The following is a 16,610-nucleotide window of genomic DNA, read 5'->3' on the forward strand; positions in this document are numbered from 1 at the left end:
TTTCAAGCTACATAAAAGAGGTCCATACATTGTAATTGGCTGACAATTTGTGGAACTGTTATTTCTCCATTATGTAACATTGAGAGTCTAGAATCCACTCTTAAGTATCAACCACTAAAAAAAAATGGAAAAGTGCCACAGGGGCTAACATCAAAGGCTTTGACTGGATACAGATGCAGGATTTTTTTCAAAGAGAGATGCTGAACAATTTAACTCAAGATAACAACGTTCTAAAATTTTCCAACTTAATGCTTTATATACAGAAGCTACTCCATATGATTAACTATAGTCGGAATCAGTAAAAAACATAAATTTGTCATTTTTTTTCAATGATATAAATGTCATTTCATTATCTGGAATTTGTGCAGTATAAACTGAGTTGCGACTGGCATTTTGTTGCCATAACATCATTCCTCGGCATATCACCATCATCCGGATCCTTTCTTTGGAGTGGTCCTCTCATACTCATGACAGAAAAAACTTCAAATCCACTTTAAGAATGCCTCAAACCTCCTAAATTTCTAAAATATACTGCCATTTATTACCCTTCCAAATCAAAGGCTAGAGAATCCTTTTAAACAATCTTTGGCTAGAAAATCCTTTAAAACAATCTATCCTCATAAGCATGTTAAAGTGGCCAACATCAGCTATAATTACGTACATGGAGTTCTGACCGAAGTATCTGAGACCTATAATTTACTCCTCTGATGAGCAGAAGCATATCTTCTCCAGCTGGACTGGCCAATTATAACCAAGTAACTGAGGATTTGTTTCCATTGCAACTTGAAAATCTAGTAAAGATGCCGCATAGTAACAATTTGACTTTGACATATATCTATTGGTCATCATGCTGGTTAAAGATTGTTCTTCGACATGTCTTGCTTTTGCTAATTCCAAGCATGGCTTTATCAATCTCTTCAGCAATGCATCCAACCCATTATTTAATAAATGAACACAGTCAACTGAAACATCGAGACCCTCCATCATCAACTTTTGCTCCACCCGACTCTTCAGTAATTTGAAGTCAGGTAGCTCAAGACAATTACCACAAGTCTCAGGCGTGCATGACACTGGAAGAGAAAACCTAGGTTCACGTCCAAAACAGCCTCTTGTTTGGATACCAAGTGGAGCCTCTAAAGGGCTTCTACTTTGAACATGTGAAGTTTCAGGTATTTGTTCTACCTCTTCTCCATCTTCCACAGAAAAAACTTCACTCTGCTGCTCTTGTAGTCTTTTCAAATCATAGGAACCAATGAAAGTAGGCCCGTTTACTGTAAGCCTTGATACCAACTCATCAGATAATACACCTTGGATCTTATCAACAGGCTTGAGAGGACTTGGTCTGTCATTAAACTTGCGATCACGAATATTAGCAGAATGGGACTTGCGTGGGGACCAGGGAATTGCATCTGTACAAATGGAACTGTGATTTCCCTGAGATCTATTGACAGAATCTATGGATTTCGTGGAATAGGCTGGAGGTGACTCAGCAAGACATGCATTTTTGAGAATTGATTGGATAAGAATGTTGTGAAGAGCAATGTTTTCTCTTCCGATGGTACTAAAACAAAGCCTATTAAACTTGGACTTGGTAATTTTATAGCTAAGGAATCCCTTAAGGTGATAGAAGTACTTCTCCGATCTCTTGTACCCAACTTTGCGAACAATCTGTGCTTTCAGCTCAAGCAGATCAACTCTGGAGTGTAGAAGGGTCGGCATTTGAAGCTCCAATTTCAGCACACTCCCGCAATTCTTCTCTAATTAACCAAAGCCCAGAAGTAAGAGGAGATTGGTTTTTAAAATAATGTAAAAACGACATATCAAGCAAAAACAAAAAAGAACAATATATAAGTTGGAAATTTCTTGAATTTTGACAAAGATAGTGCAGTTAATCGCCGGAAGCGAGGAAACCACAACGCACTTTGAATTCAATGTATTTATTTGCAATAGCCGCAGAGGAGAAAAGGAAAACGTAATCAGCATAAAATGGCTGAAAAATCCATTCAACCCCTCAAATTCCAAATGTCATCCATTAACCAAGCATATGCTAAAAATTGAACATTATAACGAGAAGTATAATCAACACATAGGGTACAAAAAATAAGCATTTACTAAGGAGACAGAAACGGGAAAACGGCAAACCTGATAGAGGGATGGAACCGCTTTTCCTGATCGCTACAACAAAGTACAGCAATATCACAAAGCACACGACAAAACTGAATTCAGCCAGAAAAGGCTAAAAAATCCAATAATCCCTTGAGCTGTAACTGTGATCCACGATGGAGGATAATCTGAAAATTGAAGAAAAAAGCCAGAAGCAAAATCAAGATAACGTGCACATAAAATTACATCAAGGGATTAAAGGGTTTAATAAAAGCGAGAAAGGGCGGACCTGGGATAGGAATTGGGGTGCTTTTTTTCTGCTAGCTACAACGGAATACTCCCTCGAAGGGGTTGGAGCATTCTTCCGAAATTCTTCGAGGAAAGGATGCCTAATCAACCTTGGACATCGGGGAGGGGTCAAAATATTGTTTTTGTAGCCTGCGTGAGCTCGCGCAAGTCTTCCTTCCATTGGTCCTTCGGAGCTTGGGTTCGGACTCTTCGGACCACGTTGCCATGTCATCTTTATTTAAGCTGAAAACAAATTCTTTTTAAAAAAAAAGTCTGTTTTCTCCTAGAAAAAAGTTGTCACAATGTACATAATATTTTTAAGCTATGTTCTAAAAATTGCATAAATCTTGCTATATCATTTAAATAAATTTATATATTGAACATAATAAATTATATTTAGGTAATAGTTATAAAATTCAATCTGAGCACCCCTAACTCGAGTTAACTCGAATACGAAAAAAATCGAGTAATTATTATTAAACTTGTTTTTACATAAGTTAATTAATTTTTTTAAGACTCACCCGAATTTTAGAAGATCAGATCAAGACCACTTAGTCCAATTCTGTACAAGGACAAGTCTAATTTCCTGTAAAATTTAAAACTCAAAATTGTGTATAATGTATAATTATGTCAAATTACATATGTCACTTCCTAATATTTATGTATATAAAAAGATTGATTTATGAATAGATAGATAAAATCATTAGGGATGTTGAAAACTTACAACATGGTTAAAACTCATCCATGTTGTTGAGTTAGCTCGAACCGAGTCAAGTTTATTCTAATTTCTACAAGAAACTCAATCAATTCGAAAATCTATTTAAGAAATTTTATATATTGTCTTCATTTTTATCTTTATTTTTATAACAAAGGTAGTGTTGACTAATAGAATTGAGAGATACTTCAAGATGAGTACAAATTCCAGTGGTCATTAAACAATTTCATTCTCTTTGAAGTAAAACTTCTAATGAGTTGGCCAAAACTTATTTTAGGTATTCCAACATCCAAAATATCATTTAAATAGATCGTTTACTTGTTAACATAATTGTGTGTGATCATATAGTGATGAAGTTATAAGCTAAGTGGGTTTTGTGCTTTTTTGTTTTAAGTAGGAATCATAAATCTTTTTATTTATCGGAAGTTTTCAGTTCGTGTTGAAAGTCTAAAGCATAAGACATAGACCCATCAACAAGTGTAACATGCTTAATAATAGAAGACTCCTAGTAAATAAAGATGACATACTTGACATATGAGTAGAAGTTCTTGAGTCAATTACTCCGGAAGAGAAGACTTTTGCAACATATCGGTAATATTGCCTATAGAAAAGGTAAATCTACTCTACAAAGAAAAAGAGTTATAATACTTTGTGCAAACAAAGGGACGGTTAGTGTCGCATGAACCGGATTTCTTCTTATGTATTTTTCTAATGCTGACACTCCTTATCTGGGTGAGACTTGAACTCAAGACCTCATACTAGAAACCCTCCCATGCAGGCACTGAGCTGAAGGCTCAATCCACAACTTCTTTCTATGTTTCTTTGCCTATGGACATCAAACTCCACTACACCTCTTTTGGCTTAGGTTATTACATCATTCACCAAGACATAAAACTTTGTCATATTTCAGTTCAGATGTCAATCAACACCACTAACAGATCATAAGAGCCACAAAAAAAAAAAAAAAAGAAAGAAGGCAACTTTGAGAAAGAAAAAAAAGATATAGATAAGAAGAGGAAACCTTGAGATGAGAAAGAAGTTTCATAAATTGTCAATCTAATGGGTTGAGTTCCCTGAAACTTGTCTTCGTAGTTCAACCACATATGATAAGTTGAAGCAGTCACAGACTCTAACAAATCAACAGAGAAGGCAATCTACTCAAATTCTCTGCCACCTTACACAAACATATCCAGTATCTAATTCAGAAACGAGAAAAAGCTACTTCCAGAAGCTGTTCTTCAGAGTGCAACAATCTTAGATGTAGGTTAACAATTAAAGTAGGTGAAATCATAAATGAAAATTCCAGGAGTTTCTCTGATTAGAACAGGGAACAGGTGATGATTACATCTGCAACCTTCCAATTCTAAAAGTGAAACGAAATGGCAATGCTAAGCTTTCAATAACTCTCAAACCTCTCCTAGAAGTTGTCTCATCGAGTGCAACAGATCAAGTTTCGGAGGGTTACTTGAAAGCAATATGCTGCATCAAATGAAGTCCAAAGCCCTGTAAAATGTACCATACATTCTTTACATATTTTGCTACATTATTTTACATACTTTTAAACAATTTGTGGTCATAAGTAAGAATCTGGGGAAAACCCAAAGCCAACAAGTGACTCGATATTGTCTAATTATATTTGGATAGCCAATTTGGAGATTTGGTCAAGTGTCAAAAAGAGGAAAACAGGGTTTTTTTTTTTTTTTACATATTTAAAGATTCTTTATTCATAATCATCTAGCAACTCAAATGCAACAAAATAAAGTAAGCAATCATCACTTCAGATATACTCAACATCAGGTTAAGTCAGGTCACTTGTTTATCACTTGCTTTGAATTTTATAACTCTCCTCCTTGGCTTTTTCATATCATTTTCATTTTCCTTCTTGATGTGGTTCTAGGAAGAGCTGAAGATGGAAGTACGTTCACGCTTTAGAACTAAAGAGAACAAAATATAGATTTGTTTGCACTTCTTTGCAACTTGACAATAGAAAAGGATTTGAAAAGCGAAGTAACTAGCAAGGAAGCAAAAACAAGAGCTCTAAGATTATTATTAAATTTAAGCAAATAAGAAGTGTTCTCTAGGATCCTAAGAGAGCTTTCATAACCTCCTACATATTATATATAGAAACATATGAGAAGTAGGATTCGATCAGAACTCTGTTAAAAGGCTCAAACTTCTAAACAACAAATATAACTGACACTACTGATCTAAAATCAGAAAGTCCCACTACAACGAGACAAATATGAAATCAGAACTTATATAACGAAAATTTTGAGAATAAAAAGAAAAATCAAATAAGGAAACTCTAAGAAAATTAAGGCTACATCCCTCTTATTTATTCATATGGAGAAGAAAACCATAACTTTGGAAAGTCTACATCATTCTGTTCCAAGTGAATTATGCATAACAAGGAATCAACTGACAAATAAGCAGCCATGTTATACAGCACAAAGTACAGTACCATCCTGCAGAACATTTATTAATTGAACACCAACTTTCTGTAAGTCAACCTTTACTCAAATCCAAAACTGACAGGGATATGGAACAACTGATTGCATACACTAATAGTACCTTACCTTTTGGATTGAATTATGAAGACCAAGAGAAAATTCACTAGCCAGTCTTCAAAAAGTGCTTGCAAATCCAAGATGGTGTATGCGTTGGACTGAAAAGCTATAAATATGAGATTCAATGGAATTGGGAAAACATTGGTCCAGATGGGCAAAGCATGGAGGTGATGGCAATCATTGTAATACATTTTGAGAAATGAATATATGGCTCAGACAGCAAACAGGCAAACGAAGGGAAATATATCATGTCAATTTAAAATAACAACTTCCTTATCTAAATCAGTACCGAAAAGCAAAACTTTTTGTTACCAAGCATCTTACTTTAATGGACCCACTATCACCGACAATACTTGTTACATTTACACATTTAAAGATGATAGATATTAATAACTTATGAATTTTTTATAATAGAACAATTATAAAAATTAGTACTTACACCACCTTACAACAATACATGAAACATTTTTCAACAATGAAGACAACACTATTCCATCTTCAAAATCTGTTCCTGTAAAATGTCAGGCTTCCTTGTTGGTGATATCTGATAGAAGGCCCAGAGAAGCCTCATCAGAAATCTCTTCCTGCTGTTGGCACACAATTGGAAGGGTATCTGAAGTTATGTCAGTGGACACGTCAGTCGTATCAAACCTAGCCCAATTCTTATCCTTTGCATGCCCAATAGCAGGATATAATAGAAAGCCAAGTATAATTACACAGCCACTAACGATCAAAGTTCTGACTGTGGCCAAACACATAACAAGAATAAGCAACAAGGTTGGAGGCACACAGAGAAGTGTTACCCCCAGTGTTTGCAAGGGGACCTTGTATGGTCTGTGGAGATCAGGTTTATGTACTCTCAGCTTTATGAAGGCAGCAAACTCAAGAAGCATTCCAACTGAGTATAAAAAATTGAGAAATTCCAATATCTCCTGAAAGCTCATCCAGGACAAGAAGACAACACCAGTAGCTGAAAATAAGATGCTTATGGTGGGAGTCCCATACCTGGATCTACAAAAGGTTTTCAGAGAATTTTGTTAAGATTTACTAAAGATGATCTTTTCTTTGACAAATGAAATCAAGTTTAAGATAGCCCAGACAAGAATACATATGTTGATGACAAAAAAAAGAAAAAGTAACAAACTTAAAGCCTAAACAGGAAAAGACTAGAGAGGAGGAAAAAAGCAGAATATAGTGTACACTTAACTTGTATTTTCTTTTATGGAGTTGGGAGCATCAGCAAAAAGAGTTTGAACAGCTAAATTCATCATCTAATGTACTATATTATAGTCAATTCTGTACCAACTTAGTATGCCAATGCTCCTTTTAAAAGAAATGTCTCTTCTAATAGGTTATGAGTATAGAGATGAGTCACACAATATGTCTCCATTAAAATAAGGCAAACAGATGATTTTGGATTTTCTTCATTACTGCTTAAACTGCAAAAACTACGTAGCCATTTGATTGGTGAAAGACCAGATAAAAAATTTCAAGAACTCATACATACAGAAAAAATATTCATTAAAATTTCCACTAAACAAGGGGTTTCCCAAAAAACGGGTCAAACAATTAAAACCAAATTTAACTGCATCTGATACTTATCGTCTTGAACTTTTCACTAAAATATGTATCTTTCAGGTCGTTACTATAGTGCTAATCCTGAGAAGAGCATCAACATCAACATCTCAAAGTAGATATGAAATGACTCCTATGCATGTAATGTTGCATTTAGCTAGCCTGGTATTACATAAAATGAAAGAACAGTTCCACCGAATAGCCAACTAACCTCATGGAGAATATAGAAGGCAGCATACCCATCTCGCTCATTCCCAACAACTGAAATGCATCGCCACTCATTTCAGCAGCGAACAAACCCATATTGGACATTGCCGCAGCTGCCTGTATCCACCATCGCAGCCAAGCACCCCCAATCAAAAAACCAACCTCTGCAAAGTACCCGTCGCTCCATTCACTAGCACCAACGTCAAGAGCTCCAGTGCCTGAAAGAAGTGGTATCAAATAGGAGGAAACTACCAATAGTACAGCCCCCAATAACGCCTTAGGAAAGGTCGCACTCGGATTCTCAACCTCCCCAGCCAGGGTGCTTGCCTTGTCCCAATAGTTCAAGTTCCAAAACATACTGTTAAAATACCCCCTCCAGTGAACGTTCTTGAAATCCACAATCAACCATCGGCCTGGTCGAATTCGCGGAATTGCGAGAAGACCCATAACTACAAACGGGGAAAGGGAGAAAACTGCCAAAATAACCGCAGAGAAGCCCACAATATGAAGCCCCCTGTAATTCAAGTAAGTCAAAAACGCTGTAATTGCTAATAACGATGGGACTCGAGCAATCGGTTGACTAAGAATCGGGAGCGAGTGCTTCAAGTAATCGAGAAAGAGAACAGGATAGAGTGCGTTATCCATGACCCCACTGAACCACTTCCAAAACCCTTCCTGAAATCCCCAAAATGGGCCAAAGGCCGACGAAATCCAGACAACATAGCCGCCATTTTGAGGGAAGGCGGCGGCAAGTTCGGCAGTGACTAGAGCTTCCGGTACACTCCATAACAAAGGGAAAACGATGAAACCAAGCAAAGAGAGCAGAGGACCTCCTCCGTCTTTGACCGAATCTTCTACCCCAAAAGGGCCGCCGGAAACTTCATAGAAGATGAGCGCCACGAGCGACAGAATGGTCAGTTTGGGATTGGACTTCACATTAGTTTCAGTTTGCTCTTCACCCATGGAAGGCCAAACCGACTTCTTCCTTTTCTGTACCGTTTAGGAGAGAGGGATTCGAAAGACACAATTCCGTTGTTAACAGGAGGGGGAGTTGAATCCGGAACCTCCGTGCCCGGATGATTTGATGAATCGCCGTTTGACGGCAGCTAAGGATACAATATGGCGTCTAATATCTATCCGATATTTTCGGACAAATAAAAGTAACTGCTGGAACGGTCAAAGCTGAGTTACAAAAGGAGGATCGAAAACAGAAATGATAAAAAAAATTAAAAACTCAGCAGCAACGATCAAACAAAAACTTTGCTGACGGTTCATACGGGAGTAAACAGAAGAGGCTTTTACCCGTTTTTTTCCCGCGGTAATCCTTCACGGCCGTTTCTGAGCGAAAGAAACCCAATGGAAATAATTTGGTATTAACACTGAAGACTTTCGAAAGTTCTTAGTAATCTGATTGAGGGATTTGATGTCTAATAGAAATGATTACTGGGTATGAATCTGGTTCCAGAAAATCTTCGAAAATGTGGTTTTATTGCTTCTGTGTTCATTGAAACGAAAATAAATACATTTATTGGGAAAAAAAAGGCCTTTGGAAACGGAATCCAACTTAGATTTCTGTGTTCTCAAAATAATAAAACCAAACTGGATTAGATTGAACATCTACTAATTAGATTAAAACACATTTCTACTAAGATATAATTAAGGCAATTCTGGAGCGATGCTGCCACAGCCACAGTGAAAATTTACAACAAAACATATTTACAGTTGAAGAGATACAACATCATCAGAGCAAATTGTTTGCCGCCTGTAGCAGCAGATCCTGACTCGTCATGGTAGGACCCAGAGGCATCTTTTACCAATTTGGCAGAAATGTCAGGTCGGAACAACATGCATCTTTTTCATTTTCCAGCTAGTTGCAGCTGGTCCACAGTTGGGATAAATAATCTACTCATTCTTGTGAGAAATTGTTTTTTGTTTTTATGCTTATTTTGCTCAAATCCACACTAGGAAATTAGTCTAATTATAATTAAATTATCATATCTTATAATAAAAATTATATAAAACTCTTCCATATCTACTCTTCAACAATGTCTGACTGATTATCTCCTTTCTAAAAATATTTCTAGCTCTTAGTTTCTGAGTTCTTATTCTCTTTTGTTTTATTTATTTTTATTTTTATTTTTATTTTTGTTTTTGTCCTCCTAAAAACGTATAATTGTAAGAGTTTATGTCTAATAGACAAAAATAAAAAATCTATTGTATCTTGAAAAGACAAAGACAGTGAATACACACCTCAACCCTGCAATATTTACATAAAAAAGAACGGATTCTATTTCTGAAGATCATGCCTTAGTCGATGATAGACTTCATGGGAAGCTCCAACTACCCATGCATGAAAAAACTGACCTCCAAGCGCTGCTCCACCTGATACCTCTTTCGCTGCAAAATCTGCTTTGGTATATCCGTGATAGATGCCAGCAGAGAACCAGAAGATAATCGAGCATAAGTTTTTTTCAGGATTTCTGTTCCAGTCTGATCAAAAGATGAGTCCACTTGACAGCAGAGAGCCATGGGATAAACCATTGCCAAGAAGGGAAGAACGAGGTATCTCCTCAAGTTTTCCACCATCCAAGAGAAACACCCGATCTGCCATCCGAACAGTTTCCAAACGGTGGGCAATCACAAGCACCTAAACATTTTCAGCCAGAATACAGGATTTAGAAGGTTATTCTGGCCAAACATGAATCATATCACATGTCTTAGTTATCTATAGGAAGCTAGCCTATCTCCATCCCACTAAGAAGAAGTGCTGAACAAGAAATTGTAGTCGGGAATAGTTTTGCTTGGAAATGAATGAAATGCACAGACATGGACAAAGTTGGTTCAGTTCGTAAACCCAACATTTTGCCATGGAGAGAAACTGAATCACAGAGAATGGAATGATTATGGCATCTTCAGATGGGAAGTGACACTGGTGGAAATGAAGGAGAAGAACAAAGAAGAGAATCAGGGACCGGACTGGATGTAATGGATGTGTAGTGTAAAAAGTCTAGAACAAAAGTCACACATGAAAATGCCTTTCAGTCCTCTCATAGATATTAAGACGCAAGATAAAGAAAACAGAAATATAAAAACTTTAAAATGTGTAGTAATTCTGTAATTTTAGCCACTAACGGGGCTGTTTCAAGAAAAGATTGCGACTCTCAGAGAATTTAGTTCCCTTCAACTCAACGAACAAAACAAAAAAGGAAACCCAAAACAGTCACTAGCAAAGGGTGCCTACTTCAGGAATATGTTCCAATTACAGAGAAAAGAGAAATGTGTAACCCTCAGATAACCTTGCAAAAACTACCAGATGCACAAAATTGCAAAGAGCTGATAGCTATTTATAAAGATGAAGGATCAATACCGGATGGAATGAGTCCCAGCCTAGAGTCTGAGATGAAATAGGGTTTCAGTTTTAAAAGATATTTCTCTTTATACTTCGGCCACAAACCTATTCCTCCCTTAAGGGACAATATGACCTATAGTAGCTCAAATTTTGACTAGTAAAATATGCTCATGAGACAGTTCATTTATACGCTATTAGTGCTTTTCACAAAGGGAATCATGAAAATCATTTGAAAACAATTGATGTTGAAAATTGATGACACTAACTGAAAACTGACATGAACTCTTACTTTCACCATGACTTACTTATTTTTTGAAGATGACCATTCTAATTAAGAAGAAAATATAGATAAAAAAAGAGCAATCTTATTTAGAAACAAACAAGTATGAAAGAAAAATAAATTTCTCCCTCACAGTATGGTTTTTCAGTAAACGCTCCACAGCCTGTCTCACCAATTGCTCAGATCGGTTGTCCAAAGCAGAAGTAGCTTCATCAAGAATCAATATTGAGGAATTCTGATACAGAGCCCTTGCTATGGCAAGCCTGGAATAGAAAAGAATTACCGGAAGCAATATTAACAAATCCATAAAAAGAAAGTGATGCCAATTAGATTTGCCAAACACAATGGAATCAGGCTGAAGTCTTAATTATCTTTTGGACTGAAAAAATTGTGGATGTTTAGCCAAGTAGAACATTGTAGATGGACTTGAAGGGCAAGAATGAGTATCACAGCACAAATACAGGACTATCAACTAAAATTTTCACCTCTGCTTTTGGCCCCCACTCAAAAGGGATCCCCGTTGTCCAATATTGGTGTCGTAGCCTTCTGAAAGCATTAGAATGAACTCATCTGCATTTGCAATCTTAGCAGCTTCCACAACTTGATCCATGTTAATTTTGCCCATCAAATCCCTGTAGCCGATGTTTTCGGCTACAGTTCCTGAAAACAGTGCCTGATAAACACAAAGAAGTAAAAGGGAAAGAAGAAAAAAGAGCGCTCAACCTTGACTGAGCAAGGAAGATTAACAATGAATCTAAGAATGAACACTGGGCTGGACTCATATTTTCCTCTCTTTTTTTCCATGTTAGTCCCACCAGAACATCAAACCTATCATACAAGATGAAATGCTTGTGAACTTTACTTTCGTTACTGTACCAAGTTTAAGAATTATACACCTTATTGAAACAGATTTAAATGTTTGGTGCACTCACTATATCCTGTGACACCAGAGATATGTGTTTTCTCAGACTAGCCAACTTAATGTCTCCAATGTTATGATCATCCAAAAGTATGCGTCCTGCAATAATATAATTAGAAGCAAGTAAGTAATTCATATGTAGGAAGAAAGGTTATCATGCAAAGAAATGCCATTTAACTTTCACAATAGGGAAAAAAAAAAAAAAGTCACTTCACTTCCAAAAATATATTCATTTTCAACAATTAAGCACTTAACAAAGTATAGATAAAGAAAAGAGCTTTGTTATTCTTTAAAGAATACAGTGATAATGGTTAGTCTAACTTTGAACGAGTAACAGCGAGTTTGACTTAGGATTCAGAAAAAGAAAATATTCATTGAAAGTCAATATCAAACAAAATTAGCTCAATGCTGTGTTGAAAGGACAATTACTTTTTTGCAGTTTTTCCTAAAAGAAAAAGCAATATCTCCTGAACTTAAAATGTATAGTGAAGAACAGGGAATATAAATGGTATTTTTAGAAAAACAAGGTTTTGATGAGGGGCTTTTTTGCCATTCTACATCATAAAGGAGAATTAAATGAAGTGTCTCAATTCGAGGACTGATAAAACATATATTCGAAAATAAGGCCCAAATAAACTTTGCCAGACCACATTGAAGAATACTAAAACAGAAAACATAGAATTATCACACAAGCAGTATTGCTTTAGAAGCTAGATGAATCACCACAAAGAGGACCATAAAGACGAAGCAGCAATTTTGTAAGTGTTGTCTTTCCACCACCAGAGGGTCCCACGAGAGCTACCGTTTCTCCTGGTTTGATATGGAGATTCAATTGATGGAGAACAAGAGGCATACTGTCTCCATACTTGAATGTAACACCACAAAATTTTATGTCTCCTGTAACAGAGTCCAAATCAACTGCATCTGGTTTCTCAATCACCTATTGTTAAGAAAAATGATTAGAAGCTAATTCAAAACACCAAATTCCATGGCACGAATAACTAGGAATGAACTAAGAACTCAACTAAGCTGCAGAATTAAAAACAGAGAGTATGACATAGCAGGGAGTTACCCTTAATAATTACAAAACCTGAACGCAATCATCTCGTAGAAAACCCAATGATATTGACCGTTGGAAAGACCAAAATCACAAAATTTAGATGCAATTTCCAGATTAGAAAATCGAGTATGTTGGGAAAATAATGAAACAAGAAAATCAACTTCAAGAATGTCATGCAATAAAATGGCGTATTAACATCATAAAGATACATAGTGTAAAAGAAACTCCACTTGGGTATTAAGGACATGTAGCTGTCGTGAAGTCACAATGAAGTACCAGTTAACAGAAGATGATAGGAAAGTCGAGCAAGTAAGTGGTTCTCCAAAGCTTCTAGTATCCATATTGTCATAGGCTATCACAATGAAGTACCAGTTAACAGAAGATGATAGGAAAGTCGAGCAAGTAAGTGGTTCTCCAAAGCTTCTAGTATCCATATTGTCATAGGCTATCTTTTTTTTTTTTTTTTGGATGAAGAAGTATTTCTATTAACAAGAGAAATTTACAGAGAGGGAGGGAGCAAATCCCTTACAACAAGAGATTGCAGGGAAGCTCCCTCATAGGCTATCTAAACGACAATTTTCCTCTCAATACAACTTCAGCTACAAAATTTACATGCAACATAAGATATTAATACCTATATTTGCATACATTTTCTTTTTAAAAATTTTAAAAACATAATACCGATATCAATGACAACAAAGGCACTCCCTTAGATGCAAAGCAATCAACACATGGACTGTGTAGCCACCTAGGTGGTGAGTTCCGATAAAAATTGCACAAACATGTTAATCAAGAAGAACTAGAATGACACATATAGAATTAATGGATATACCCTGTTGCTACTAAAACATCAATTTCTTCTTCATATATTATCTAACATATAAAAATCTATTTTTTGAACCAATACCTGGTATGATTGTAACAACAACCATAGCCAGAGGAAACAATAAGACAGTTGCATTCTCAATAGAACATCTGGTGAAATGATGATAATGATACCTGATAGTCGAACCTAGTCAAATCAAATAAACGATCTATAGAAGGTTCTCCCTGCTTGAACTCATTATATGCTTTTCCAATACCCTGTAAAGTTAATGAGAAGAAGAAGATAAAATCACTAGGAGAGAAGAGGAGTACATTGACTAATCACCATTTTCTGAGCTTTTTATTCTCCTATAAGATAAGGGAAAAACATCTCTCAGCTCTAGACTCTGCGTTACCTGGACAGGCTCAATCAAAAGAACCAACGAAGTCACAAAAGAAACAATTTGGGAACAATCAATAGATCCTCTTGAGACCACCAAATAACCAATGCCAAATATCAGCAGTGTGCTAGTGTACATAACTTGTACAATCAGGGGAACTAGTGACTTCATTTTCTTCTTCTTCAAATGTTCAATTAAGTCAATATGGGCAAGTCTTTGAAATCGTGCCCCTTCACAGAGCTCCGCATTATTCGCCTTTACAATAAGGATTGCTGGGAGCACCTGGAAATCTGAAACTAAGTTATGCATTCATACATGTACTCCATATTCTTGTAAATGCAAAAGTAAATATCAAGTACATGTAGCAAGGGTGAAGACATCCGGGATCCCAGGTTTGATGGCTCATACTGCTGCAATGCCTGAGACCAAACATTTTTCTGTTTGGCTGGCAAAATATCTTGCTGATTGGAGTGCCAACTGGCAATCGTATTAATGTTAGCTAAAAGACTAGGTTTTTCTCACAATAGGAGAGAAAAGGCTTCTCAACCGACAGAAATAAAATTACCTCGTTAATGTAGGTAGAGAGCTCTGCAACGCTGAGGTGTGCCTTCCTGGATATCTTTCGAAGCCGTTCACCAAGATAGGCAACAAAAACGGACATGCATGGAATTGCCTACAGATGAACAGTTGAAGATATACATAGCTCAACACTTTAATAAATACATCAGACAAAAAGCAGGCACGCAGCGTGACAGGAGTCTTCACGAGCTCACCAAGGCTGACAACAATGAAAGAACAGGACTCGCCACCAGCATTTGCGTCGCCATTGCCGTCATTTGTAAAGTACATGGTACTATGGTCTACACTCGAAACTGAATATCAATCAGGAATGAAGAAGACAATTTTAACGAAGACTGCTTAAATTCGTCTGAGGCCATGAGCCTGCTGCCTGCAACAGGTAGAACCTTCTGTTGCTAGTTGGCTAACTTCTGCACTTACATATTTCTCTTCCAAAAAGATTTTTTAGAAGAAAAAAAATGATAAAAAAAAGACACTCAAGGAAACGCCATAGCTTCATTCGAGCTTATCAGAACTTACATTGAGAACAGCATAGACAGTGTCCGCAACATCAGAAGCCTCCGCGGTAATCCTATAAGCAATATCGCCCACGGCAACTCCGCCAGTCCCTTCAAAAAAACTCAAGTCTCTCTCCAAAACCCTACGGAAAACATCAACCCGAATCCTATACGCAGAATTAAGCGCAGCCTCCCACAAAAACGCCTGCTGCAAATAACTCGCGGCACAGCGCACTAAAACAAGAACCGCCAGCGTCATACCCTCCCGCGTAAACCGGTTTGCATCCACCGAGGTCAAAATCGACGTAAATTTCCCCACCGTCGGTACTGATTTCGAGAGACAGTATACCGAGACGGCACTGCAGATCCAACCTTTGAGGACAGGTTCCCATTCGGATATTAAGTACGGTTTAATTGGAAACAGAGACGAAAACGATATAAAAGGGTAATCAGATCGAGACTTTGAGCCAGATTTCGGAGTTTCCGAAGCACGGGAGAGGGAGGAGTCTATCGAAACTTTGATCGAACTGGCGAATTTACACGAGGGCATTGAGACATTTTTCACTAGTCGAGGGGATTTCTTTAGGTTTTTCAAATCTGCCTGAGATGCAAACGAGACTTGTTGGGCGAATTTTGCAGCTTGGAACACCACCACCGCCATTCCTTCAAAGCTGACGAGAGCCTGAACCGGAGGGATGAACAGAGTAAAATGGAGACGAAGAATCCGCTACTTAGCTTTGAGTCCGACAGAGATTCCGGACCCGGTTAGGTCCCATTTCACATTTCCTGACACGCCGAGTTGACTCATGAATAGCACCCTTAATGGTAATTTTAAAAATATAATTAAAAGAGTGTATATGGTACAGTTTATGCTACCATAAGAAATAATTATTTTCTCTTTGATTATTTTTTATTAAAAATTTGTCTTTAATTTATTTTTTATTTAAACGATAATATAGAAAACAAAAAAAATTGTCATCATATTTACGTTTACACTAAAAATAAAATAACATTTTTACATTTTTTATCATTATGGTACAGTTTATGCTACCATAAGAAATAATTATTTTCTCTTTGATTATTTTTTATTAAAAATTTGTCTTTAATTGATTTTTTATTTAAACGATAATATAGAAAACAAAAAAAATTGTCATCATTTTACGTTTACACTAAAAATAAAATAACATTTTTACATTTTTTATCATCTTAATAAGAAAAGGAATTACAAGGAATCAAAGGAAAAAAAATTCTAATAGTGACACCAAC

The 16,610-nt window shown here is 36.6% G+C and overlaps 3 protein-coding genes across 5 annotated transcripts; all 3 read right to left on the reverse strand.

The window, feature by feature from the left end:
* On the reverse strand, nt 1–2,490 carry LOC137953408 (uncharacterized). Of its 2 annotated transcripts, none has more exons than XM_068800799.1 (3): nt 2,393–2,490; nt 2,143–2,291; nt 1–1,752 (listed from the first exon to the last, which is right to left on the reverse strand). In XM_068800799.1, the coding sequence occupies exon 3, from the start codon at nt 1,717–1,719 to the stop codon at nt 697–699; it is 1,023 nt and encodes a 340-aa protein (XP_068656900.1). In that variant the 5' UTR covers nt 1,720–1,752; nt 2,143–2,291; nt 2,393–2,490; the 3' UTR covers nt 1–696. The 2 variants fall into 2 exon arrangements, with proteins under 2 accessions (XP_068656900.1, XP_068656899.1); XM_068800798.1 differs by having other exon boundaries at nt 1–1,757.
* Nucleotides 2,491–5,986: 3,496 nt separating this feature from the next.
* LOC137953436 (probable polyamine transporter At3g19553) lies at nt 5,987–8,831 on the reverse strand. The gene is made up of 2 exons (XM_068800855.1): nt 7,460–8,831; nt 5,987–6,684 (listed from the first exon to the last, which is right to left on the reverse strand). Exons 1-2 carry the CDS (start codon nt 8,416–8,418, stop codon nt 6,195–6,197), a joined length of 1,449 nt encoding a protein of 482 aa, XP_068656956.1. The 5' UTR covers nt 8,419–8,831; the 3' UTR covers nt 5,987–6,194.
* Nucleotides 8,832–9,645: 814 nt separating this feature from the next.
* On the reverse strand, nt 9,646–16,021 carry LOC137953344 (ABC transporter B family member 29, chloroplastic). Of its 2 annotated transcripts, none has more exons than XM_068800709.1 (10): nt 15,367–16,021; nt 15,042–15,128; nt 14,834–14,941; nt 14,284–14,550; nt 14,063–14,146; nt 12,727–12,943; nt 12,017–12,102; nt 11,570–11,757; nt 11,257–11,347; nt 9,646–10,102 (listed from the first exon to the last, which is right to left on the reverse strand). In XM_068800709.1, the coding sequence occupies exons 1-10, from the start codon at nt 16,003–16,005 to the stop codon at nt 9,950–9,952; spliced, it is 1,920 nt and encodes a 639-aa protein (XP_068656810.1). In that variant the 5' UTR covers nt 16,006–16,021; the 3' UTR covers nt 9,646–9,949. The 2 variants fall into 2 exon arrangements, with proteins under 2 accessions (XP_068656810.1, XP_068656809.1); XM_068800708.1 differs by having other exon boundaries at nt 11,218–11,347.
* Nucleotides 16,022–16,610: the final 589 nt, after the last annotated feature.

This window comes from Aristolochia californica, unplaced genomic scaffold (assembly GCF_029961685.1).
Source record: "Aristolochia californica isolate CCGP_79_NKW_82.1479 unplaced genomic scaffold, dmAriCali1.0.hap1 SCAF_16, whole genome shotgun sequence".
In the NCBI taxonomy this organism is placed as follows: Eukaryota; Viridiplantae; Streptophyta; class Magnoliopsida; order Piperales; family Aristolochiaceae; genus Aristolochia; species Aristolochia californica.

What these genes read in the sequence shown, in the direction of transcription:
- LOC137953408 (XM_068800799.1), bottom strand. Translation starts at nt 1,719, where the DNA reads ATGCCGACCCTTCTACACTCCAGAGTTGATCTGCTTGAGCTGAAAGCA.
- LOC137953344 (XM_068800708.1), bottom strand. Translation starts at nt 16,005, where the DNA reads ATGGCGGTGGTGGTGTTCCAAGCTGCAAAATTCGCCCAACAAGTCTCG. An exon ending in CTGTCTATGCTGTTCTCAAT is followed by an intron (nt 15,129 to 15,366) that starts GTAAGTTCTGAT and finishes TTTCGAGTGTAG; the next exon opens with ACCATAGTACCATGTACTTT. An exon ending in AGTGGGGGCCAAAAGCAGAG is followed by an intron (nt 11,348 to 11,569) that starts GTGAAAATTTTA and finishes TTTCTATTCCAG; the next exon opens with GCTTGCCATAGCAAGGGCTC.
- LOC137953436 (XM_068800855.1), bottom strand. Translation starts at nt 8,418, where the DNA reads ATGGGTGAAGAGCAAACTGAAACTAATGTGAAGTCCAATCCCAAACTG. An exon ending in CCTTCTATATTCTCCATGAG is followed by an intron (nt 6,685 to 7,459) that starts GTTAGTTGGCTA and finishes AACCTTTTGTAG; the next exon opens with ATCCAGGTATGGGACTCCCA.